Source organism: Musa acuminata, chromosome BXJ3-4 (assembly GCF_036884655.1).
Source record: "Musa acuminata AAA Group cultivar baxijiao chromosome BXJ3-4, Cavendish_Baxijiao_AAA, whole genome shotgun sequence".
NCBI lineage: Eukaryota > Viridiplantae > Streptophyta > Magnoliopsida > Zingiberales > Musaceae > Musa > Musa acuminata.
The window spans coordinates 48,134,152-48,159,632 of NC_088352.1; the positions used below are offsets into that span (position 1 = coordinate 48,134,152).

Below are 25,481 nucleotides of genomic sequence, written 5' to 3' on the forward strand. Positions count from 1 at the left end.
TTGAGAAAATTCTCACTCATAATTAAATTGCAATCTGACTGACAGTTTTTTTTTTTTTTATAACTTCATTGGAAATGTTTTGTAGCTTTTATCTTTAATATGCAAATCTTGTTTTTGGCCTCTTACTGTTGCACATATGAGTCGTGAGAGCCTGTTTGAATTCACCATGGTGACAAAATCGTTTTCCTTACTTTAAGAAAATTCTTTCTCATGTTTCCCATCTGACAGTTATGTGGCTTTTTCTTTAATATGTAAGACTTGTTTTTGGCTTCTACTGTTACACATACCAGAAGAGAAAGCATGTGTGCGAGGAAAATGGTGACAAAATGGTAGATTTCTTGAATAGATTGCATTTCATTTGACATGCAAAAATAATTCTAGTCACGTACTTTGGCATGACGCTCAGATGATGAAGCGTTTTAATTGAGGATTCCATCTGGTTGCGGATCGAATACGTGAAACCAAAGATTGCTCCTGCAGATGATGTCGTGCATAAGTGAACCCTGTCAATGGTCAAACATCTTTAATAAGAGGTATTTCGATAACATTTAACATTAAATAAAAATGGACCAACTTTCAATCATTTCCCTTTCTCTCACATCTTCATCGTATCTCCACTCCAACCATCGAGAGAGGAGAAGAAAGAGGAGCATGGGGCGATGACCGAAAGGACGAAGAACGAGAGCAAAGGAAAGAAACATGGTTAGGGGGGGGAAGCAGGAGGATAATAGGGGGAAAGGAGAAGATACAAAGATCACAGAAAATGAGAGGGAAGAGAGTAGCGGAAAAGGAGATGAAATGAAAGAAAAACAAGATAAACGGAATGTAATTTAAGGAAGAGGAGGCTGAGATGGAGGAGAAAAAGAGGAGGATCAAAGGAAGATTGATAGAGAGCTACAAAAATGGAAAGAAGAGGATCAATGATGGGTTGGGTTTTGATAACTACGGTCACCTGTATGTAGATGGGAGGATACAACGGAGTCAAGTATACTGTTCCATGTAATCCATAATACGTACAGATGCAAGTATTACTACTGTTCACGACTGACTGACTGACTGACTGCATTTATGGAGGAGGATAGGACATGCCAGTTTTCACCTGGAGATCCCCAAGCTGGAATTGAGGGCCCGAGAGCTCCATTCTTTCGAGGACTCATTTGGATTGCATTCAGTTATCATCAACAGATACAAACCCGATACTGAAATCAAAGATGATGCAGGTCAGCAGCTTCCCATGTTCTGTTAGCTTCAGTGTAAGTGTATATGAACCCTGAGATCAATAAACATAATATATATATAAAAAAAAAGACTCATTAGTGCTGCCATGATTTGTCCAAACGTCCATTTAACTTGTAGCATACAGCAACAACAACAAGATCATAAAATTTTAATTATTTAGGAGCAACTATATAAATCTTTTATTGTAATTGAGTTTTATAAAAAAAATCATATCCTTAATTAAATTAATAATATATAACAAATTATTTAAAGTTTTGTTTAGATCTTACTCCACCTTTTTTCATATTACTAATAACAATTGTTTCATCTTTTCTAACTACAATAGCTTATGCTCATATATCTTCGAATACATTAGTTGTTCATTAATAAAACTACATCTCGCTTTATCCTTTATGTTATTTCATGACATACATCTTGCATGGTTTGATTGATGAATAGATAGAAGAGGTTCATGTAGGCCAGTAAATGGAAGTAGATTAATTGAAAAATCAGTCACCACTGTTGGTGAATGATGTATTAGTACTACCTCTAAGGTGATCCTGTGATTAAAAGCAACACCAAAGAGGAGACAAATACAAGTTGAGAACAAGCAATACCAAAATAGTCATCCTGATAATATTTTAGATCATGACCGATTCAAATTTCAAATAACCGAGTAAGAACTAGGAACTAGACTCTTCCAAGAATCGAGACAGAAGAATCCAGACCGTATTCAAATCTAGGCCTACTCGTTCATTTTCTAGGCCACCCGAGGAAGATGGAAAAGGAAAAGGTAAGCAGAGAAGAGGAGCACCCTAGCATGGGATAATGTCCCTTTTATTGGAAAGCAATACAGCAGCCAAACCAAGCTATGAACTCTCATTCTTATTTTGATTATTTTTTATAGCTAGCATTATGCTCCTCCAATCAACATAATAAAATGACAATCATCTATTTATTGTTTCTTATCCATTCTGCACCTTCTTCCAATATTACTTAACAGAAAATTAATACAGTTGTCCAGCTTTAACATTAAATATAATGTCTTATAATCTATTCATAGATCTGGGATTCAATTAGTTTCACTCTGTGTAATGCCAGTTTAACCATGAGTGTCATACATTCTCTTTGGTGTGTTTTTGTTCATCAATTTTTACTATTGATTTTTAATCACTATATTATTATTATATACATCAATGTGCCTAAAGTTATTCTACTATTTTTCAATATGTGAAATTGCAAAGCTTATGATCATCTTTAATTTATGACATAACATATCATTTTCTTATTTTCATTTTCACCATTAAAATGTCTCATTCAGTACTTAGTTAAGCTATCTATCCTCCCTACTACATGCAGATCTGGGTTCGATCTTGGTCACAGCCAAACCTCTTTTCTGATCTATGGGATCACACATTTGCTATTTGTCTACTTCTATGCTATGCTGTTTGCCAGATTTTGGAACATTGTGAACAATCATCTCCATCAATGAAATTTCTAAAATACAGAGTTAGGGATTGCCCACCAGCTTTCATATGTTCGTGAAGATTAACATTCATAAACCCCTACAGCAAAGGAAACCAGATGCTATGATGTTACACATCATTTACTGACTTACAGATTAATCATAATGAGTAGAAACTTCAAACAACAATCAAGAGAAGCCTGATGAGACAACCACATGGTGAAGCCAAACACAATTTTCTTTGAGCATACCATCAGTGTAGCACTACTTTGATATTCATCATAAATTAAGTTGTCTCAATAAACCATATTAATGAAACATTAGAACTAAAGCTCTCACCGGTGGGGTAAATGATGGTAAAAGTCTGCTGGTGAGATAGTACAAAGTCACCAGCAGAGACAGGGCAGGACGTCTTCTTGCAAAGATCCATGAGTTTCTTGGTGAACATGAAATCCCAAGTACTTGACGTCAATTACCAACTTCCCCTCTGATATTTCATCACTTGTTTTTGAACATTAAAATAGGTAAATGAACATGTGCTTCCTAAAGAATTTTAAGTAGACATTCACACAAACAAAATAATGTCCATGAGGTACCAGACTCCAGCACTTTGAGGTAATGCCTGAATTAGTCATTCATTGCAAAACGACATGCAAATTAAGCACACGATTTTTACTTTTTTATTGTGTAAAAGCTAAGATCAGTGTTGGATGTTATAATTAAAAGAAAACTGAAACTATCAGTATCCTTCCAAGTAACAAAATAATATAGTAAATATTATTTTATTAGAGAGCATACCCATTTATAAGGGCATGTCAGTAGTTACCCCTTTAATGTGCAGAAACCAAAATCACGCTACACTAGTTTCTTCATCAATCATTCAACACCGGCTCTCGACAAGATTGGACATATCTTGCTTTAATGGGTCATGCATTTTGACTTTGTATAAATAATCGTGTATAAAGTTATCCATTCGCCTCCTGGTCCATGCTATTAAAAGATGACCTGCTTATCATCTATTGTGCTTATTTTGAAAAGATATCAACATCCTTTGCCGCACGTGGAAAATAATAACAGCTTAACCCACCTTTCCTTCACAATTCATATGGGACATCATATTTACACTCTTTTAACTTTTTTCTATAAATCAGCTATAACAATGTCGAAAACAAAATGAAGCCAGACTTTGTTCACAAGCACCACAATAATATTTATTAGGCTAAAAATTTCACCAACCAATCAAACTAAATGGTGTTACAGATCAAATGTTTGTATGCTTTTTCCTTGTTAATCTGCTTCTCCCTCAAAATCTCTTCCTAAATTACCTTTATGAAGCTAGGTTTTTCACTTCAAACATAAGCAAGATATTTATTTATTGTATTTATCCAGATGCATTTTACTTTTAATAGGAAAAGCCGGACAAACAGGTAGACAACCTCAACAAATTACTCATTGACAAATCAAGAGATCAAATAAAAGAATCTCAGCTTTTGGTGACTCATTGGTAAATCCACCTTAATTCCCTATCAACCAATTATGTGAGACCATCAACAAAGTCAAAGCCATATTATTTGAAGTCCAGTCAAGGCATGGTCAAAAAAAGAAACAAGGTTACCAAGGGACTATGAAGTACCATGATGAAGATCAACTAGTTCAATTTAAATCAAATGATTGTTCTCAAGATTGAGTATTACCCAAAGCATGCAGTCGATTAGCTGTTGAAAAGTGATACAAGAAAGAAGACAAGAAACATGCATAGCACGATCCTTTACCAGTGTTTGCTGAGATAGTGAATGTAGCTGACTTTCCCCGTGCAATTGAATCTGGAGATATATCAACACCACCAACCTTAACTGGATAATCAGCTCCCTTTTCTGTGAAGATAACATAATTTTTAAAAGAAATCAGCAAGAGATCCATTCACAGTAATTATCAAAAAGTCATCTGCATATTCAAATAAGAAGACATAGTTTTGCTTATTATTAGGAAACAATGACTACTTAAATATGTCCTAGTGAGACCAATAGATACTAGTTAAACCCGGTGAATCAATTATGGTTAGTGGTGCAAGGAGAGGTAGAGAAAAATCTAAGAAAATTTTACGATAAATTATTAAAAAAATAATTTGATTGCGCTTATTTTGGCCAGTGACATTACCCCTCAATGGAGTTCCATGAATGGGGAAAGATCCACGTACCCAACCTTAAATAGTTGGGACATTGTGGCTTGTCGTTTAATATTGGACACAATATTCGGTTGAACAATCAATTCATTCATTATGTAAAATACACTAAATTAAACCCAAGACAAAGAGTTCATAAAAAGTAGACAATCATGCAATGAAACTTAAGAATATAGCCTATGTGGAATGGATAAACAAGACCCAAGGATCATGCCAAGTTTGAACCCCCCACCAAGAAGCATAAGAATACACACGGTTCATAAACTGTAAATGACTGCACATAGACCCTAAGGCAAGGCATGATTTTGGACCCTAAGGCAAGGCATGATTTTGGACCTTCAGAGCTACGTTGCCCTTCGCTCGTTTGACGACCAGAGAGAAACTGGCAGTTGTTGTAGATCATTACTCTTCTCATGATTAATGTGACGAATCCTCCTCGATGACAAACTAAAAAGCCAAAGGTTATTGCAGATACGTCGTCCGCCCTTGTGATCCTTGATCATTACCCACTGAGAAACTAGAAATATCGCAATCCTTACTCCCTTCGGCCATCGATTGACCGAAGAGGATAGAGTGGGAGTCGTGGTCAAAACCAATTCCAAGAAAAAGCAAAAAACAAGACCAAGGACCGGCTTGACTACGATCAAGCGGCCACATCCATCTCTACCAAGAACAGAGTCGAACCCCCCAAAGCATTACTAAGATCGAAGTCGCGACGGAGTTGTACAAGACAACAAATCCAAGGAATCAAAATCAACGTAAAAAAGGGAAGGATCAACGGGGAGCTCACTGCAACACTCGACATCGGCAGCGGGCAGGGGAAGAAGGAGGACAAGGAGAAGAGAAGCTACGGAGAGGAGGACGAGGCGGGGATCGACCATCGACGCCATCGTGAGCTGTTCGAGGAGGAGGAGGAGGAGACGGAGAAGCCAAAGAGGAAGCCATCGCGTTTCTGTTACGTCTTCGGCTTCATCGGCTAACTAAATACGCGGAGCCCGTAATTAGTGGAAGAAAAATATTTTTCGGCTTTATCCGCTAATTAAATATGTGATATTACATATCTACCCCCAAATTTGGGTACTATGCATAGTAAGGAATCTTAATTCCATATATATCGAATTATATAAATATTCAAGAGTAACAGAGAGATTTAGATCATTTGGATATATACTATCAAACTAATTGATTTGGCGTAAAGAGTGAATACAGTGGATTAGCACTTCACCTCGTACCAATTTACATGAGAAATCATCTCAGAGCATCCATGAGAACATGCTTATGGAGTGCTGAAGACTTAGCCAAGAGGAGAAGTTGCTTCTTCATGTCTCTGTCCCCTCTCCCTGCTAAAACAACTCCTGAAGCAGTCAATTGCTTGATTCTAGACTTCGATAGGTGTAGCATCTGCTACTCTCTTGTTGTTCGATCATGGATGCCTTGCCAGTGTTGACAGGGGGACGGCGTCCGCGAGCGGAGTCGGGAGCGGGCTGGGCAGCGGGGACGTGCGGCACAGGGGGCACGTCGGGCGCAACCGTAGCCACGGGTCGACGCACTTCACGTGGAACAGGTGCCCGCACTCCGGCAGCGCCCGCAGCACGTCGGCGTCCTTGTAATCGGACAGGCATATCGAGCAGCAGGAGGCCGCGCCCGCCACGTCGCGGCGGAGCTTCGCGTGCGCGTACCGCACGTTGGGGTAGCTCTTCAGGGTGTCCTCGTCGATGCCAGCCTCCACGTCGCCGCCCGCCGCCGCCGTCGTCTCCTGTTCAGCCGGCCTCCTCGCTGCGGCCCGGTGCGGGGGAGGGGGCGGGCCCGCGGTTGGGGAGGCCGTGGTGGCTCGGGTGCAGAAGTACGATGCCAGGGTGATGGTGGTGATGAGGAGGAGCATGCCGATGGACACGCCGAGGCCGTAGCCGAACCCGCTGATCCTGTCGGAGCTGAGCATCCCGACGGAGCCTCCGTCGGCGACCGGCGGCGGCGAGGCGTCGCTTGTGGAGTTCATCGTGGCGTGGCAGAAGAGATCGGAGTGCTGCCGAGGTATTAGAGAGAGAAAGAGGAAGCATCACACAGGCTCTTTGCGGTGCAGTTCCTCCACGTAGATACCGAGAGTTCCCCTCTCAGAACACAGAACGAGCTGTGGTTTATGGGAGTCAACGCAAACATGGTGGGGGAGGACAGGGATTTAAGCTCAAGAAAGAACAGCTCGAGTGCAACAGATTCAAATAAACAAAGCGAGTTGAGCTTTGGAAGATTGAAGCGTGAGAGGTCAATGCTTCCATGATTGTGTACTATAATGGATTTCTATCTGGATCTATGCATAGATTTAGCTGTCTCAGTCTACTCGTGCCTGATGCATTTGATGGAGGCCACCAACCGGTGGCATTTCTTTATTACCAAGCAGCCGCTTTCACCACCTATTTTAGTTCATTGTTGGTGGTGTTCTCCATGCATCTTGAGAGCCGCTTGCTTCCTCGCAATACGTTTCTTCCATATGAATCCATCCCCCTTTTCTTTGACGTGTGACGCACGTCTCAATTCGAACCTCTGCTTGTTGATTGGTCAGTGATTAGAGCAAGGAAAATTTTCAAACATCTAGTCCGATATATGATGCGGATTTGGTTGACTTTAAACAATTATACTTTAAATTATTGTGATCATTCAAACAGCCAAGTCAATAATGCAATAAGATTATTATATTTTTCTCGACTTGAAACAAAAATACTTCAAATTATTGTGATCCATTCATACAACCTAATCAATAATGCAGTAAGATGAATGTTTTGCGAGTTTGATGATCAGAATTCGGAGCATGGCTATACAATTTATCGTCCATAGAAATATGATTGGTTACGGTGATCGTTAGTGATAAACTATATATTAAGTAATTCATACCATGATGATGTTCTCTCCCAGTCGGAAGTCAAATGAAACAGAGCTCTCACAGACATCAATCAATCACTAATCGAATCTGTCAGTGAATAGTTCCAAGGGAGACTACTTCAGTTCAATTCCTTTAAAATATCCAATCGAATTGATTCTTTAATCCAGTTAAATAAGGAAGAAACTGTGAATATAGCAGAAGTGAGAGAATATAGCGTTTTCATGTGAATTCAACTCACCCGAACGAACATGCACATCCTTCCTATCATTGACAGAAGCATTTGCATTAAGATTCACGAAAGTTTGTCGATCCCAATAGCACAAGAAGAATTGTCCAGACTACATCATTTGTGCCAACACCTTGTGTTGACAATCAACAGACGAATAAAAGATGGCATAAACCCAATCAGCTCATCAAACTTGTGTTTCAGAATGTACACTCCAGAAATTGAAAGTCAAAGCAACAATCAACAGACGAATAAAAGATGGCATAAACCCAATAAGCTCATCAAACTTGTGTTTCTCCTGAGCCAGATGGTACGCTCCAGAAATTGCAAGTCAAATCAACATCGATAGCCAATAATTGCCACAACGAATTGCTAAATAAAAAAAACACGTCGACATCCTAAAACCTCATCATTCCTGCCCTTGGAATTCATTGGAAATCCAAACTTCTGTTCGGTATTCACATTAAATTACTGATCTAAAATGGCCTCTAACATAGGGTCCGATGCCTTCGGAGCACATAATTAAACCACATGCACACAATTACACAGTAGAAGGATTCCATGATATCATTCACCTATTCAAGTAGTAGTCCACTTCTACAGAAAACAAACAACCTATAGGCTCGTTCTAATCGTCGCAGTTGATATGCTCAAACAGGCATCACATAACTTGTCCATTTAAATTCTAAAATATCAGTCAAACAAATAACGATGGTAGTAATGTTCTACTGCCTCGATTGCACCTCACATATGCTCATGGAATAAGAGAATGTTTCCAGAAAAGATCGAGGAGATCGGTTTAAACGTGAACAAGACAACATGAACTAGGTATAGTGTTCAGCCACAAGGTTACCACAACGACAATGATCGACACAGTAATCAGTACGCAGACAACTGAAAGAGTGCGGTTCATCACGAACTCAGCTGATTCCAAAAAGATTTTTGTTCACTGCTGAGCACATTGCACTCTCTGGGCACCACCATGCATATCGTCATCCTCCTCGTAAGCCTCCTGTGCCTGAGCCTGCTTCCTGCGCATCTCTTCCTCGATGTTAACATCATGCAATGTCGTCTCCTCGCACTCATCCAGCTCCATGTCGGTCATCTGCGATGCAGGCTTTGGGGGAAGAACAGCCTCGAGAGCTTTGCACTGTTCTGGTGTCATTGAATCTGGAAAGTCCACGGTGAAGTGGATGTAGAGCTTCCCCCTCATGAAGGGCCTCTGGTACATCGGCATGCCCTCGTCATTGATTGCCTTGAATTGATCTGCACCGGTAGCGCGGCAGTCATGGTTAATAAGGAAACTGCGCTGTTAAGTCAAAGCCTGTAACAGAAAAAGTCAAAACGTTTCGACAGGATGGTTTGCTTTGCTTACCGGGCTTCACAACTTCACCGGGGTTGGACTTAATCAGTAGCTGTCTGTTATCCAAATGGGTCAACACGAATCGGAAGCCACAGAGAGCTTCAGTGAGCGATAATGCGTGCTCGTAGAAGAGATCATCTCCCTTTCTCTTGAACTTTGGGTGATCCTTCTGTTGAAGTACAAACACAATGTCTCCAGTAACTGTCTCAGGCTGCAACACCCAGAACAAGAAGGTTAGTCTGTGTATATCCCTGAGTTCATACGGATCGATGTTTTCAAAGAGTGACAGGAACATACTGCTTCATCTGCCTCTCCGGGGAAGGTAATCTTCTGGCCATTCTGCATTCCTTTCTCCACTATAACCTCCAGCACTTTCTTCTCGGGAACAACCTTCTCACCTTTACATTGTGGGCAGCGATCCTTATCATTGATGGTCTCCCCAGTCCCCTTGCACTCGTTGCAAGGGTGCTGCATTTGTTGGATCATCCCAGGCCCTAACTGACGAATTGTGACCTTCATACCCGAGCCTTGACAGCCGGAGCACTTCATTGAAGCACCAGACTTTGAACCCTTCCTGCACAAAGATCCTAGAAAATGTTAGGAAGCAAGCACCCAACAGGTAACACATCACAATGAACAGCAGCAGGCAACTCACCCCTTGCACTTTTGGCAGATGACATTCCGCGAAAGGGATAGTTTCTTCGAGGTCCCGTTGTAGAGGTCCTCCAAAGACACCTTCAGAGGATGGATCACATCCTCTCCCCTCCTCTGCCTTCGTCCGCGACTGCTTCCGCCTCCTGTCCGTGACAAGTAACAACATCACTCGCTTTGTATAGTCTTCGTGCAGGACTGGGAGAACATCACTCGTGCTAAGAGGTGGAGCAAACATGATCAAGGCCAAAAACGTACCTCCGAAGGGATTTCCACCGAAGAACGACTCGAAGATATCGAATGGGTTGTGGCCACCTCCACCACCCATTCCCTCCTTGAGGGCATCTTCACCATACTGATCATAAATCTCACGTTTCTCAGGATCGCTCAGAACCTCATAAGCTTGGGCCAACTCCTTGAACTGTAAAGGCAGACATGAGATCTATGTCATCTGCGACTCCAAGGGTATGAAACAAATATCAAGACCTAACAATCCCGACTACAATCCTTCGGAACATCACAACAAGAACAAGGCCACACAAACATTTAGGCTACAAAGTTTCAACAAAGCAAACATAGACGGACGTTCGACAACATGTAGAGATAGAGAATATGCCCATCCCAAATTAGCTACCAGCTCGATCATGGATCTAACTTTGGCAGCATAGATTTCCAACATTTATAACATAAAAAAACCTTCAATCGCTTGGCAAAATTACATTAAACTATGAGAAAATCAAACGAGGTTCTTTAAAATGTATCAACACCTAGTAAAGATGAATCTAAGGGACCAAAGACGGAGATGAACCATTAATTAGAACATCGATACCACCTATTCAACTGCAGATCAGTAGAACCAGACACCGACAAGCAAAAGGCGCGTTACCTTCTCTGGATCGCCACCCTTATCGGGGTGGTTCTTGATGGCGGCCTTACGGTAGGCCTTCTTGAGGTCCTCCTGCGACGCGTTCTTCGGTACCCCGAGGATCTCGTAGTACTTGGTGTTGTCGCTCTTCTTCGGCGCCCTCCCGAACATCTTGCCGACCGAACCCTAATCGATCTTCCCCAAACTGAATGAGAAATCGGGCCCTCAGGGCTTGCCTACTCCCGATTCAAGACCACCTCAACGCTGCCGACCTCGACTCCGAGAACCCTTGTCGATGGATGGCTCGAGGCAAGGAAGGAGAGGCGAGGGCTATAAGGCGGATGGGGCGGCCAAAAAGAAGCCTCTAGAACCAGAAGCCCTATCGCACCGGTATCGAATCTGATCCGTCGGATTGAAGATCAACGGTGAGTTGAGGAGTTCTAGATGCTTCCGTTGTTGCTCCCGGTTACTCCAGAAGGGGCTCGTAAGTGTCCGTCTTTGGTGTGGGACTTACGCAGGCTTCTTTGGTTGTGAAAACCGTGGAACAAGTCATCGACAGCCAACATATTCCGGACACGTCGATATTAAAAGGCTTCATATTATAAATAGTTTTTTTTATATCGGAATGGTGCATGAGCCATAAAAAATACATAATATGATTATAAATGAATTAAATAAAATTAAAATAATAAAAAAATATTTAAATATATTATATTATGATTTAATAAATATTTATAATAATTTAAAAATAAAATCATCAAAATAGGGATAAGATATTGATCTATTATAATATTTTGATTCTCATAATAAAAAAATATTATAAGTCAGACATTATAAATGATCCGAATTGATTGTTAACCTCAATAAAATTAATTACTAGTATAAAAATATAATAAAAAAGATTAAAAAGCTGCAACGACGACATTAATTGCACTCACCAACTCTGCTCTACTTCGGACACCTCATTCCAATATCGACCATCATCATCTCATAAATGTTTACCATCGACGTGTAACCACGTGCATAATAAATCGGGAATCATTAAATCTATTATATTACTGTAGTAAATAAGTATTAATTATACTTATGTATATTAATATGGTTTTTAGTATTTTAATCTATATTTAACTATTACATATGTTTATCGAACTTTAATTTTTTTATAATATTTTAAAATAATAAAAAAATTAAATATTCCTTATAAACACTTCACTTGTTTGAGTGTGAAGATTGAGATGATTTGAGTTGACCTACACAAAGATTAGTGTCCAGTGAATTTTTAATATAGTTACTCTTAATTGAGTGGTTGAGAGAGAAGTATCATTAATGATAACATCAAAATATTTTTATAAAAAAAAAAATATCTCAAATTTGGCACTTTACCTTCTTCTATTGACTTGACTGCAGCTTTAATTGAAGAATATTAATAATATCTTAAATATTCAATATTTGAAAAACCATTTCAATTTAGCTATTGATTGATAATATTAATAGCTATCAATATATCGCAAAAGATAATTATATATGTATATACGTATATAAATAAATGTAATATTAAGCTAATGGCTTAAAGCAAATGGTTTTCCCACCGGTTAACACGTACCCAAGCAGGTGACTGACTTGTTATTTTGGGACTGATGTTATTCATATGGGTCCCTTCTATGGGCCGTCGCTTTCTGAAGCGGGTAGAGAATGGAGTAACAATCGAACAACCATGGATAGTACTTGTGTTATCTCCTTTCTCGCGAGTTAATCTTAACTTATCCGCTTACTCTCCACGTGGCGATGCTCGGAGCTCCGTGCCTACCTCTAGCAAATATAATTCTGCCACGTCTGCAGTGATGGTTACTCGAAGCGACACGTAGTTGGAAAATTTTGTATGCATTTGAGGGAATTTACTGTATTTATCTTTGTAAATGTTGGAAATAGCAAATATCTCCATATTAATTTTATTATAACATATACGTCCTTCCATACATACATTACAATCTTTCATATATACCTCTTCTCTTTAACCTCAATTAGCCGCTACCAATTATCATTATCGTTAATAAAAATCAAATCAATGTATAAATATATTTGATATTTTTATTATTATGGTAATCGAATGATCGTATGTATATATATCTATTTCAATTAGAGCAATCAATTCCCATTCTTAAACGAGGTAGAATTCTGGATCCCAACTTTATAATTTCAAGTCTTACCGAGGTGAAGTTTGCAACTTTGTACATTATCCAAGGGTACATGTAAGACTCTTCCTTTGTAGAGGATGAAAATGAAAAGTGGTATTCGGACATTTTTAATCCTCGAACCGAATGAAAACGATCACCTGCGACTTCCGGACCGCGGACGAGAGCCGAAAGAAGACAAAGAAACGAAAGCGAGATCGACGCTGAGCGACAGGGGAAATTGCCGGCCACAAGCAAAAGGGGGGAGGAGGAAAAGTTCGAGCAAGGACCAGGAGGAGATCAGAGATGGTACGTCCCTGGAATCGATCTCCCGAGGTGAGCTCTGGATTCGAGTCTCCCTCCCCCTCCTTCCCCGTACTGTTGGGTTTTGTGTTGACTCGCTTATGGTCAGATCCGCGCTCGTGTTTGATCCCCCTCCGCTTCTTCCCTGCTGCCGCCTAATTGGGTCTCATAGCTGGATTCTGCCCCCTCCGTCGGTGGGATCTTCTTTCCCGTTTCTTTATGGCTGACATTGGGGCCGCGTGGGATCTTCTCGGTACTCCGGCTGATCCTAGTGTTCTGTGTTTCCTTCTCCCTTTTTACTCCTCGGAGGGAATTCTTTGCTTCAAACATGGGGGTTTAGCTTGGGTTTTGGTTCCTTATTAGATGAGTGATGTGAAGTGCCAGTTGCGAGCTAAAATCGAATCTTGCTGGTTCTGGAGTGATTTGGTTGTTCCGATTTGGGATGCTTCTGAGTGGATTCAGCATTATCTGTAGCAAGAGTTCATTTCGGAGTTACTGTTCCTCTCCTCATCTGCACATCCTTACAAACCTCTAGTAAGTTGTGCTTGATTTGATTTCTCCAGGTGGAGCCGATAGAATCTTTGTTTACCTACTTGATTATGTGCCACTTGGGGTATCCAACTTTAATTTGTAGACTTATTTGGTTTCTTACAACTTTTTGTCTTTTTATCCATTACACTTGTCTTGGATCTGGTGATTGCTTCGCAGTTTCTTTGGTCTTCTCGCTGAAAATTTCTCGTGTAATGTGGACTTGTCTGATAATTCTGTCATGCTTTCAGACTTCTGATCCTGTCCTCCTCTAATTGTTTCTTTATCTAACCACCCGGATGTTATCGCCCGTATCGGTGGATCTATCATGCGCATTTAAAGCTTCCTCAATAAGTAGAACCTCAATAACCACAAATCGGATTTTTCTTCAATTAAAAAATATTGTTCTTCATGCTGTTGGAAAACAGAAATGCTGCATCGCGGAATTCTATGTGCGAGTTTTAGGCATGAATCTTGGATTTGGTGTGCATCTAGAAGCACACAACTGCTGATCCCAAGTCCTGTGACCATCTCGATTCATGCCATGTCCCTGAGCTGTGACTTATGTCAACACTGTCACGGTACATGCCATTGTTATCAGAAAAGAAGAAAATGCACCTCAAGAGCTAAGGGATGAAAGGTATCCTTAAATAGAAGGAATCTTCCCTTTAAGATATGACCACATTGTAAATGCTTGTAGCATGACTGAGAAGGCTAGTATAAGCTACATCTCAGAAGGGTTGAGATAGCCATCCTACTTGGTTTAGGTTTCGGGGTTTATTGAGATGACTTGACAAGAGAAAAAGTAAGCAGCCTCTGACTAATATTTAGTCCTTAACAGTGCGTCAGCATTACACTAGTTGCTCGCTTTTCAAGAATCCTATATCAACTCAAGAAGGCCTAAAAACACTTACAATTTGAATAAATATAATGGGTAAACAAGATTGTAATAAATTGAACAAAAAATTCAGAAAATGGAAAGTCTAAATCTTATCTGTAACGACACTATCATAGACCTAAGCTTAAATAAACCCAACCTGAACCTAAACTGGTTGCATCACATATAGCCACAGTAACAATTATGCACAATTAACTTGATTCTCCAAAATACTGATGATTCTAATCCAAGAGAAATTATTTATAGTTGGGAAAATACATTGAATGTTTAACTTTTTACAAAATGCTAGTGCATCCATTCAGGGCAATTTTGATGCCACTGTTGTTCGATGGTATTGCCTTAGCTATCTCCAATATTAGTTTTGGTTGGATATAAGAATGGAGAATTATGATATTATTTTCCTTTGGGTTTCATGGTACATTCATCCAAATGGGGATTATTTATCAATCCTAGAACACCCTGAGAATTTGTTAAATCAGCCTAAACCAGTCAGCTTTTACTGATCTCCAATCAATTCCTGGTTGATTTGAGGTAATTTTGGCTAATTGCCAATTGGTTCTAGGAGACTGTTGATGAATTCTGATTTTTAGCCTAGTTCATACCCAGCGTCAATCTAAAGTTTAATGTTGATTGGACAATCTTGGTTTACATGCCAGTAAATAAATTTCAGCTTGAAGAATCCAGGTTGTCATATATAATTTGCAATTTGCATTTTTTTTAATGATTATGCAGTTCTTGTAATAATTTTGCCAGTTTGTACTCCTAATTGGTTCTGCACTTTTTGTTGGCAATGGTCTCCTAATTAAGACTCTATGAATTGGTATTGTTCTTCCTCACATATCCTTCATGTGCCTTGGAAGACGATAATAGTGACTGTTGGTTATGTCCTAATTTTGTTGTCAATTTTTGACAGGTCAGTGTCATCTGAAGGTTAACTGATTGAGATCATGGGAATTTCTGCAAAATGGTTTAGATCATTGGTTGGCATAAGGAAGCAAGAAAAGTTTCAGCATCCAGAAAATGTTGAAAATGTGGGTAATTTCTTTTCTTTTGGTCTGTTAAGTTTTAATACTAGTTTCAAGACAATTGCATTATAATCTTTTACTTTTTCTCGACTGACCTTGAAACCTGAAACATCTTTCACCATCTTTTACCACAGCACTGATTTCTTTGACATGCTTACCTCAATATTATGATCTTGGAGATGTTTCCAAACTTATCTATGTGAAGTAACATAGGCTATGGTTTACCCTTTTTAATCTGTTTGGTCCCAAGCCTAGAAAAATGAGCACTGTGTTAGGTATGGAGTTATAAATATATTGGCTGCACAATCAGAACCAAACACTGGCTCGGGCACATTGTTTAGCATTTGGCCAGCATTGCATTAGCCTGATATTCTCAAATGTGCTTGGAGCTGGGCTCTCAACATAGCTATATATTCAACAATTTTAATCAGATGAACTGGACGTTTCTCTTAGCTCAGATGAGGCTCAATTTTTACACCACTATTCTTGGTTCAAGCTTGGTTAGATTATAGACTGAAAATCTGGGCCAGATTATATCAACATCAGCCTGTTCACACTTAATAGTTTGCTGACTCTTAAAAGGTTAAAAAACTTTTATATAAGGTAATACTTTTAAGTTAATGTGTGTCACACTAGCAACGCACTTCATTTTGTGCCTCTTGGATTGTGACTTTTATTTGTAAGGATGGACAGGGTGTTGACTGGAATCAACCTATAATATGGCAAATCAATGTATTACAGTGAGTAACCATAGATAAATCTATATGATGGAAAGCAATCAGTATAGCCAACTCCTTGTAATTAATTAATATGGAAGTCCCTATTGTCGATGTTGGCCACAATAATTATGCTAAAAGCCTAAAATAATAATATCTCTGGCATACTATACTGCTTTTCTTTCCCTGGTTTAAATTTCTTTGAAGATATTTTTCTGTTTTTTCTGTCTGTGCATACACTTAATCTCAGCCATCTCAATCTGAGATGATTGCAGAAAAGTGCCTCTGCTGATAAATCGCAAGGCCGGAAGAAAAACTCTGTTGGTCTTGATTGTGCTAAGACGGAAGACGAGTATGCTCCTGGAACTGCTCCAATGGCTGGAGATGCCAACATCCAGTCAAATTCAAACTCCACTTCCTCTCCTTCCACATCAAATAACAGACAAGTGACTTGTCAAACTCAAGAGAGCATTAGAGAGGGGTGGGCTGCCACAGTTATTCAAAGTGCTTTTCGAGCATTCCTGGTATGCTAGTACTGACTTCAGACTTGGTATGGTGTGGTTGCCATTAACAAGTTGCTTCCAGATAGCGTATGTTAGTATAATTCTTAATTTAGTACCCAGAATTACAAAAATATGAGGTACAACTTTATTCTAACAACTAATCATGCAGGTAGTGAACTGAACCAATTTTAGGAGTGAACGGTATTTGTTTCATGTGACAAACTTTGTGTTATTGATAAACATTTATAATCAGGAAATCAGCATATTAACATCAGTAAGTTACATTTCATCAAGATTAAAGCTTGTGTATGCAATTGTTATCTGGGCAAAATAGTCATCTTTGGTAAGTCAACTAAAAGAGGATTGCACTGAACTCCTCGTCAACTTGCAGGAAACAATTATCTGCTTCCATAAATTTACACTTTAAAGCTTTAGCTTGCGGATGCAATTGTTGTCTAAGACAATCCCATATATTAAGGAAATAGATGTTGCGTTATAGTCATTGTCAACCCAGAGGAGACAATTATATGCTGTTGTGAATTGAAACTTTAAAGCACAGGCCAAAAATTATCTACATTGACTAGTTATGAAGAGTTACCAATTAGGATTATTGGGCTTTGACTAATAACTGTGACATGGATGCTTGTTTTAGTTCAGATATTATAAATGTAGCTAACAGTAGTAATTAATCCAGTTCCTTTTCCATCTTATCTTGCATTTTGCAACATAATGAATCAGGTTTAAGATCAATGAACTTGTGAATGTTGAGACATCTAAGCCCTCAAATTTATTTATGTACCATAATTTTAAGTCAACTAAGAAACTGAATAGATATTTCTTGATAGTGAAATCCTGTTTTTTCTAATTTTTAAACTGATACTAGTTGAGCACTTCTATAAAAATGTATAAGCTTCTGGGATCTACTTTTTATGTTTTCATACTCAAGTTGGTGCTTAATGAAAGAACCAGGAATATTCTTTTACACTTAGAAAAGAGAATTTTCTGAGATCTTGAATCCCGTTTTTCTGAAAAAGGTTGTGATAGCTTATGTTGAACTTATGTTTACATTCTGATGACGTATGGATGATTGGACCATCTCGATCGCTGATGTAGGATTTCTCATTTGCCGTAGACCTAGGTAAAAGGGGTTGTGTTCTGTTGGCTTGTTGCCTTTGTGACTTTGAAATGAACATTAGTTCTTATAGCAACAATTCTTGTCTTCTTTTTTTTCATCTTTAGATGAGCTTTACTTGCTCCTTGGTTGCGTGAGCTTAAACATGAACCAAAAGGATAGCCACTTTTAGGTTTTAAATTGGCCTCTCTTTTAGGGTGTCTGTCTAGAAGTTTGGTGGCAACTTGACTGCCAGTCATAAGATCCTGTTGCATATTTCATGTAGCCCTCTCAATTGATTTGTGCTGTATAGTTGACTTCATATTATTGGTGAAAAGCACTGATGCTGATTGTTATGACAATGATAATAATGTGGATGGTCAGTTGTTGATTTTGTTCCCAAGACATCCAGCATTTGCTTTTAGCCTATTATTGGAGAACCTGTAGTTTAAGAAAGAAAAATTCAGTGCTAAATGAGATCGGCTGTGACATTCAAAAAATTTATGTCATTTTTCCCAATATATTCTGTGTATAAACTGTAATTTGATTTTTGACTGCTGGGAATCATCTTCAGGCCAGACGAGCTTTACGAGCTCTAAAAGGGCTAGTTAGATTACAGGCCCTTGTTAGGGGCCATGCTGTGAGAAAACAAGCTGCAATAACTCTTCGCTGCATGCAAGCTCTGGTCAGGGTGCAGGCTCGTGTAAGAGCTAGACGAGTTCGCATGGCATTGGAAAGTCAAATGGGGCGTCAAGAGGTTCAGGAACAGCAACCATATGAAGCTCGTGTTAGAGAAATAGAGGTATGCTGCAAAATTTCTAAGCACAAAAGCCACATTTTGAATAGGATCAAATTACATTTGTCCTTTCTCATGTACCAGGCTTCACTAACTGTCAAGGTAAGTAATGGCAAAACATATTTTCTTTTCTCTATTCTTTTCATAGCCTTAATGCTCGTAGGCTCAAGTAACCTGATCAGATGGTTCTATTACTTTATTGTGTGCTATATTGTATGTTTATACTTGTTACTAATGAGTTGTGTACATTAATTTTGTCCCGCAAATATGCCATTTGATTGGTGGTAATGAACTAATGATGATAGTTGTATATCTGCCCACAATGTTTTTCCATATTTATGTATTAGGAGTTTTCAATGGCTTTGAATTTCTGAAACTTGCATTGCTTGAGGTTGGAATGGATCTTGAAGACTTGAACACAGACATCACTAACTTTTGGATATTGCATGGTATTGACAAACTGCAAAGAGAAATTAAACTAACCTGCTATAAATTTTTTGTTTCTTTCAGTACTTTATCTGAATCTTGACCTTTAATGCTAAAAACTGCAAGAAAACTTCTAAGAAGTATTTGAAGTTTAAAACACAATCGAGACTCCCCCTGACCTATGCACTTTATTGCCTGCCACTACTTGTATACACCATTAGCTTTATGGCCTTTTCTGCATTCATTTTTTTGTTTTGTATAGCCAAGACATGTTCCACCAAACATAAAGAAAATACCAAAGAATTTATAACTTTCAGGTCTTTCACTTCATTCACTATTTATCCAATTAAATGTATAACTGATGTCTTATGAGACCAAACTATCTTACCTAATGGTTTGATGCACACCAATTAAAGCTAAGTGATATATCTCATACCCCCACTTATATCACAATCGAAAATGTTTGACGTTCTAGGTAACTTTGTTCCCAGCATTGAGCAAGTTTTGGTTGATTGAGACACTTTGTCCTAGTTAACCATCATAAATCATAATAATGTATATCTTTCCCTGCTTACATCGATATATAGCTGTGGTAATGCCTTCTTTCAAGACAGCTGTCAGTCTAAAGGCTAAAGTTGAGACTTACAGAATATTGTCTTATATGAACATTATCTGTAATCTCAGGATACTGCCTGTTTTTTCAGTATATAGCCTCAGGTAAGACTGAATTTCTTGTATGCACCTCTTCTATCTGGAACTTTTTATTTACTCTTGAAAGATATTGTTATTATCCTAAGTACAGAAGAATTTATTTTAGCAGTAAGCTGGTTGCTTGTGCCTGGCAACAAATTTCTTTCGGCACACACTTTGAGTTCTTATAGGGATCTATACTATGTAATCTTAGGATATTACTGTTCTTTGCATATAGCCTCAGGCATACTCTGGGAGGTTCTTATGTTATTCTTTTCCAGATTTTCCTAAACAAGTTACCTAACTACAGAAGACTAATCAGTGCCTGCAGTAAGCAGGCATTATGTTTTGCTTGTTTCTAACCAAATTTAATTCAAGTACATGTTAATTCTCTCAAGGCTTTTTTTTTCTCTTCCATTTTTCCTTTTGTTATAGTACTTGTACTAATGATATCGGAGATTAGTTTAGCATGTGCTTAATTCTGAAAGCTTTGTGCTTGTGTCTTTTTATTTTATAAAATCGGATTGAACTATCATTATGTGGTGTCAGCCAATTTGACTGATTCTCAGTTTTACGGTCTGAATGCAGGAAGGCTGGTGTGACAGTGTTGGCTCTGTGGAGGAAATCCAGGCAAAGTTGTTGAAGAGGCAAGAAGCTGCAGCCAAGCGTGAGAGAGCCATGGCATATGCTCTCACTCATCAGGTATCCTCTGATAATTACATAAAATCATGCTGATGGCAGCTGGATTATGAAGTTCAAACGTATGCCAAGCTGATTCTTTATCATGGCAATACATGAATTTGGGCTATACATGATTTGTGTTCTAGTTTTGGGGTACAAGTTTTTGGGATGTGATTAGTGAATGTTATTAAATTGCTCCTGCTGATTTCCACATAAGGGGAAAAGAAGATGACAGGTTATGTAGTTAATTATAACCAAAGCTGTCCCTTTTCCTTGTCTCTGACACCCACCTCCTTTTGGCCTTGTCAATCTTGCTTTCTGTCTTTTTTGTCTGACAAAATCCATATCTTTTTCTATAGGGAGAAATTTTCATAGGGGAAGTGAGTGAAAACTGGAAGAGTATCAATATGGTAGAAGGACACCATTATAAATCAAAAGATTACCCCAAAAGGTTATGGGCCAATGTCAATATATCTAGCCCAACTTTCTATACTCTCATTCATGTGGGACTAACCACCCTCATATGCCCCAGCTATCTACCCCTCACAAGCAGGTTCTCAGTTCTCACCGCACATCTTATAGCCATTGCCCCTTCACTAGTAAGCCATGTGACTGTTATTCAACCATAGAGGCTCTGAAGTCTAACAATTTTCATTTTCAACCAAGTCATTCTCTGCTGCAGAGAATAACGTATCTTCATACTAAATCTAGTCACTTGCCATTACAAGTCATAGTTTTAGTAATTATTGTGTTAGAGAATTAACTGTATAATTTATAGTTAGCAAGTTTCATTAGGATGCTAAAATTACAGAATTATGAGCTATGATTTTTGACACTTTTCTTTCTGATCCTGTATATTAGTTGAACCAATGAATTGACTTCAATTGCCTCTAGTGGCAGGCAGGTCCCAGGAAACCAGCTGCACTTGAAGGTTTTGAACCTGATAATAATAACTGGGGTTGGAACTGGTTGGAGAGATGGATGGCTGTTCGCCCATGGGAGAATCGGTTCCTTGATATTAGTCTTAAAGATGGGGTTAAAGTTCATGAGAATGGAACAGCTGAAGGAAAGAGTGGAGTCGGTGGTACCAAAACTCAGACCAAACCCACTGGCAAGAAACCCATTTCGACGCTTCACTCCAATACCCTAATCCATAAATCAGTACTGTCAGTGTCTGATGGAAGTGGTTCCTCATCAAGCCGGTCCGTCAGTATGCAGGCTTCTTCTCCTTTTCCATCAGGCAAACCAAAACAAAAGCTATCAAGTGAGGAGGTTTATGGAGAAGCCACATCTCAAGCATCCAGATTTGGTGCTCGATCTTATAGCAATCCAATGGAGCGGCCCTCTCAATTGGAGTCACAGACTAAGAGGTTGTCCTTACCAAACAGTGGTAAGCTTGTTCCCAGCAACTTATCCTCCTTGCATGTTGTAATGTGCAATTCATTTGGCTTTATTGAATTAGACGTCATATAAAGGTTTACATGCATGTGGTTTACCTTTTCGACCACCTTTCTTAATAATATTCATCAGCATTGAGATAATGAGGCTGCTAAGTTTTATCTTTGTTCCTGAGAAATATGTTTTGTTGTTGGTGTCAAAAGTTGTTGAAGGCCTTGTGTATCAGTCCTATGCTTCTGGTTAAGGTAGCTGTAGAGGTAAAATTGCTTGATTGCTTGAGCCTTACTCTCATTTCCATTTTTATTGTTAAATTATATCTGACAGTCCTATTCTCTAATCGACCTCCTTCAATTCAATAAATTTCCATGGTAACTTTGAAATCTACAAAGATACGACAACCTTGAACCCTTGAACCTTTGAAATTGCTTCAAAGATATAATTTAGATGAAATGATGAAAAAAAAAGGATTAAAGTTATCTAGAAGACTAGGAGGGATGAGGGTCTAGGAGAGAAGGTGAGGAATTTCAAAATGGTTTCTACAAGAATGAAAGGGGTGTGCATGAAATGTGATTTGCTAATTCAGGGAATGGCACACAAATACAAAGACTTGAGGGAATAGTTTGCAAATCCTATATGTACCAAGGGTTCGACATGCAAAGAACACTTCAAACTTAATTTAGTGAGGACAGATGTTCAAACCTCTGAAGGTAATTTCTTGTTTGATGCTTGGCTTTTTGGCTAATATGTGTTTGGTTCGATCAGTTTGATTCTTCAATGCTTTTCATGCAGAACCTGAATCAACTGTTTTGTAAGTTTGGATCTTGATATCAATATGTTACTGATGATATCAAGCAGGTTTAGGCGGAATGGGAAAACCCACTACAAATAAAGTTGCAGTGAACCGGTCAGCAACTCGGAAGCCCCTTAAAGGTGCACAAAAGTCGGAGACGAAACACCATCAGAATCCGAAGGATCCAGCTTCGAAGAGAGCCGAAGTGCAGATATGAGAAGCTATTTTGAATTAATTTTACTTGTTGTTTTAGTAGCTGATCCTTCGATTTGCCACTGCCAAATCAAATGCTCCGTCTGTAAATATTCTACATGATCTTGGTCAGGTAGGTTAATGGTCCTATTACTCTTTGTACATCTCTATCTTCTGGATGCTGAAAGTTGAAGAGTGGTGCTAGTCCTCGATGATAGGAGTGGATCATTCTGTTGTGTTATTATTTGGTACCTGTTTATTACTGTTGTGTTTCGAGTATGTAATGGTCACTTGTATGACTACTGTCGAGAGGCTGTCAATGTGTCTGAATCACTTAAATTGTGGGAAATGTAATGGTTATGTTTTGGATGTATCGAGTGCCATCGCCCTCATAGATGATACTATTTCCTGAGAACCATTTTAACATAGTTGAGCAGCCAAGTTTTTGCTGTGCACTTTGCTCAATAAAATCTTGAGCAATAGCCATCTCCTGGGATGCTCAATATAATAGTTTACGATACCTTGCTCAGGATTTTTATTTTCTATTTTTCGTGTGTTTCTCATGCATCATAGATATCATGACTCAGAATGTGGTACTTTTTTAGGATTTATATTTTACGATACCCTGCTTCTTCTTCTTCTTCCTCTGTCTCTTTGTTTTTTCTTCTTCCTCCTCTCTCATGATAGAATGATATAATAGTACATGTTGTGGATATGGATATGAATGAACTCATACAAGTTGTCATGGTCTAGTACAGGTCTAATATACAAAATTACATTCCATGGTCAATCTCTTAATGAGATGTCAAATTTATGAGGATCAAACATACAGAGTCCTTTCGAATACAGACAGCATACCAATTTATAAGGATATTTCCAAACTCAGAAACATACATACGTAAAAACCTCATACGATGTCAATGTTGTTTTAATTGGTTAAGGTACTTTGGGGTGACGCCTTCACATCTACTCGTTGCCCTTTTTCTAATCTCTCGATATCTAAATGTTTTGATCAATCTCACTGTTCAAGAAAGACAAAAGTTGCTTATTAGTTTAATGTGTTAGCATAAATGTCACTGTTAACGTCAGTGTTCTCATGCACAGTTTGACTTAGTTATAGTTGTCGGAAGCTTTCGAAGGTCAGCTTCTCAAGTTAAGGTCAAAAGAATCAATGTCAAATGGGTGACAACCATGAATTGAATCAATTGGAAGAAGAATTAATGTTGTACTGTCACTCAAATAATATATCATCAACTTGCAATTAGATTAATTCGTTTGCTTCAAAATCTTATTGTCTGAATATTTATATAATTTTCTCTATCAACCTATCCGAACCCGAATCAAAATTCCAAGTATGGATCCTCATTCAGGATCCATTACCACAAATGGATCAACAAATACAAGTCCGATAATTTATCTGAATTTAACCCGAAATATTAGATATAGATCTTGGCATTCCCAAATTAGATTCAGATCCTATGTCCATATAAATCCCTCAATGTAAATTTGCACATAATTAATTGTAGCTTTATTTGTATGTCTCCTTTATATATATATATATATATATATATATATATATATATATATATATATATATATATATATATATATATAAAGGAGACATACAAATATTTTTATGCAATAAAATACTCATTGATATGCACGTCAAATCATACATGTTGTGTGATCATGTGAATAATTTTTATATGTTTTATGGATTTATCAGCTTACATTCATTTTCATTGGAGCAATTATTGTTTAGTAGGAAACAACGACAATGCTTATAAAGAAAGAAATAGGAAGATTAAGCCTAAGTGCAAGTTTGCATTGGTAGCCTCATCAGAAAGAAACACAACTTAGATATGGTTGACTTGGATTTGTGTCAATAATTCATCCCCTTAATTACAAGTTAATGAAAAAGGTTATCTTTTTGTGCCACTGAGCAAGTAGATTAGAAGGGATCTGCTTCTCCTTATCAGCCAATTGATTATATTCCTTGGGCAGCACTTGGATGTGGACTGCCATCAAATCACAATTCATGATTACGTGTAGTTAATTAACAGTGGTGCTAATATTTAACTTGCATGTAGTGAGGAAGTCATTGTTATCCAACAACTACCTTTAATTGCATGTCACTAAGGTCAACAACATTCACTTGGCAGTGAAGGGTAACTCCTAATGCCACTAAGCATATCTCATCTAATCTACTATTAGTTTTATCAAGTAAAGAAAGCACTCGATTGGTAGGTAGAAAGTTAGGGGAACTGTTCCTCACTTTGTGCCCATAGGCTAAGCGTATGACAACACCAAGGAGAATCTACTTTGCTTTTCTACAACTGAGGGATCATATGATTTGTATTAATCTCCTCCTTGTTCTCTTTTGATATGATCTTGATTTCCTTTCTTTG

General features: G+C 38.4%; 4 protein-coding genes across 16 annotated transcripts; 1 reads left to right on the forward strand and 3 right to left on the reverse strand.

The window, feature by feature from the left end:
- Window positions 1-3: 3 nt before the first annotated feature.
- On the reverse strand, window positions 4-5,825 carry LOC135581395 (uncharacterized). 3 transcript variants are annotated; one of them, XM_065148944.1, is made up of 5 exons: window positions 5,656-5,825; window positions 4,456-4,557; window positions 3,023-3,119; window positions 1,100-1,199; window positions 4-503 (listed from the first exon to the last, which is right to left on the reverse strand). In XM_065148944.1, the coding sequence occupies exons 1-5, from the start codon at window positions 5,668-5,670 to the stop codon at window positions 278-280; spliced, it is 540 nt and encodes a 179-aa protein (XP_065005016.1). In that variant the 5' UTR covers window positions 5,671-5,825; the 3' UTR covers window positions 4-277. The 3 variants fall into 3 exon arrangements, 2 of the variants coding, with proteins under 2 accessions (XP_065005016.1, XP_065005017.1); XM_065148945.1 differs by lacking the exon at window positions 3,023-3,119; XR_010496066.1 differs by lacking the exon at window positions 3,023-3,119 and having other exon boundaries at window positions 306-503; window positions 1,100-1,270.
- Window positions 5,826-6,030: 205 nt separating this feature from the next.
- LOC103982265 (RING-H2 finger protein ATL70-like) lies at window positions 6,031-7,413 on the reverse strand. Its single transcript, XM_009399152.3, has one exon. The coding sequence runs from the start codon at window positions 6,859-6,861 to the stop codon at window positions 6,289-6,291; it is 573 nt and encodes a 190-aa protein (XP_009397427.2). The 5' UTR covers window positions 6,862-7,413; the 3' UTR covers window positions 6,031-6,288.
- A 1,200-nt stretch (window positions 7,414-8,613) lies between these two features.
- On the reverse strand, window positions 8,614-11,156 carry LOC135637136 (dnaJ protein homolog). The gene is made up of 6 exons (XM_065149587.1): window positions 10,867-11,156; window positions 10,239-10,401; window positions 9,985-10,126; window positions 9,627-9,903; window positions 9,342-9,540; window positions 8,614-9,232 (listed from the first exon to the last, which is right to left on the reverse strand). Exons 1-6 carry the CDS (start codon window positions 11,014-11,016, stop codon window positions 8,913-8,915), a joined length of 1,251 nt encoding a protein of 416 aa, XP_065005659.1. The 5' UTR covers window positions 11,017-11,156; the 3' UTR covers window positions 8,614-8,912.
- A 2,029-nt stretch (window positions 11,157-13,185) lies between these two features.
- LOC135586179 (protein IQ-DOMAIN 5-like) lies at window positions 13,186-23,442 on the forward strand. Of its 11 annotated transcripts, none has more exons than XM_065149319.1 (8): window positions 13,186-13,352; window positions 13,429-13,572; window positions 15,659-15,776; window positions 16,762-17,010; window positions 18,675-18,902; window positions 20,601-20,714; window positions 21,588-22,083; window positions 22,944-23,442. In XM_065149319.1, exons 3-8 carry the CDS (start codon window positions 15,693-15,695, stop codon window positions 23,096-23,098), a joined length of 1,326 nt encoding a protein of 441 aa, XP_065005391.1. In that variant the 5' UTR covers window positions 13,186-13,352; window positions 13,429-13,572; window positions 15,659-15,692; the 3' UTR covers window positions 23,099-23,442. The 11 variants fall into 11 exon arrangements, with proteins under 11 accessions (XP_065005391.1, XP_065005396.1, XP_065005392.1 ...); XM_065149324.1 differs by having other exon boundaries at window positions 22,947-23,442; XM_065149320.1 differs by having other exon boundaries at window positions 13,429-13,513.
- Window positions 23,443-25,481: the final 2,039 nt, after the last annotated feature.

Bases quoted from the DNA above. Each gene is read 5' to 3' on its own strand.
- LOC135581395 (XM_065148944.1), bottom strand. The intron at 3,120-4,455 runs GTAAAGGATCGT...ATGTTCACCAAG, and splicing joins CACTATCTCAGCAAACACTG to AAACTCATGGATCTTTGCAA. The intron at 1,200-3,022 runs GTGAGAGCTTTA...CTTTGATTTCAG, and splicing joins TACCATCATTTACCCCACCG to TATCGGGTTTGTATCTGTTG.
- LOC103982265 (XM_009399152.3), bottom strand. From the start codon at position 6,861: ATGAACTCCACAAGCGACGCCTCGCCGCCGCCGGTCGCCGACGGAGGC.
- LOC135637136 (XM_065149587.1), bottom strand. From the start codon at position 11,016: ATGTTCGGGAGGGCGCCGAAGAAGAGCGACAACACCAAGTACTACGAG. The intron at 10,127-10,238 runs GTACGTTTTTGG...TGTCACGGACAG, and splicing joins CGGTGGAAATCCCTTCGGAG to GAGGCGGAAGCAGTCGCGGA. The intron at 9,233-9,341 runs GTAAGCAAAGCA...CTACCGGTGCAG, and splicing joins CGGTGAAGTTGTGAAGCCCG to ATCAATTCAAGGCAATCAAT.
- LOC135586179 (XM_065149319.1), top strand. From the start codon at position 15,693: ATGGGAATTTCTGCAAAATGGTTTAGATCATTGGTTGGCATAAGGAAG. The intron at 17,011-18,674 runs GTATGCTAGTAC...AATCATCTTCAG, and splicing joins GTGCTTTTCGAGCATTCCTG to GCCAGACGAGCTTTACGAGC. The intron at 22,084-22,943 runs GTAAGCTTGTTC...GATGATATCAAG, and splicing joins GTTGTCCTTACCAAACAGTG to CAGGTTTAGGCGGAATGGGA.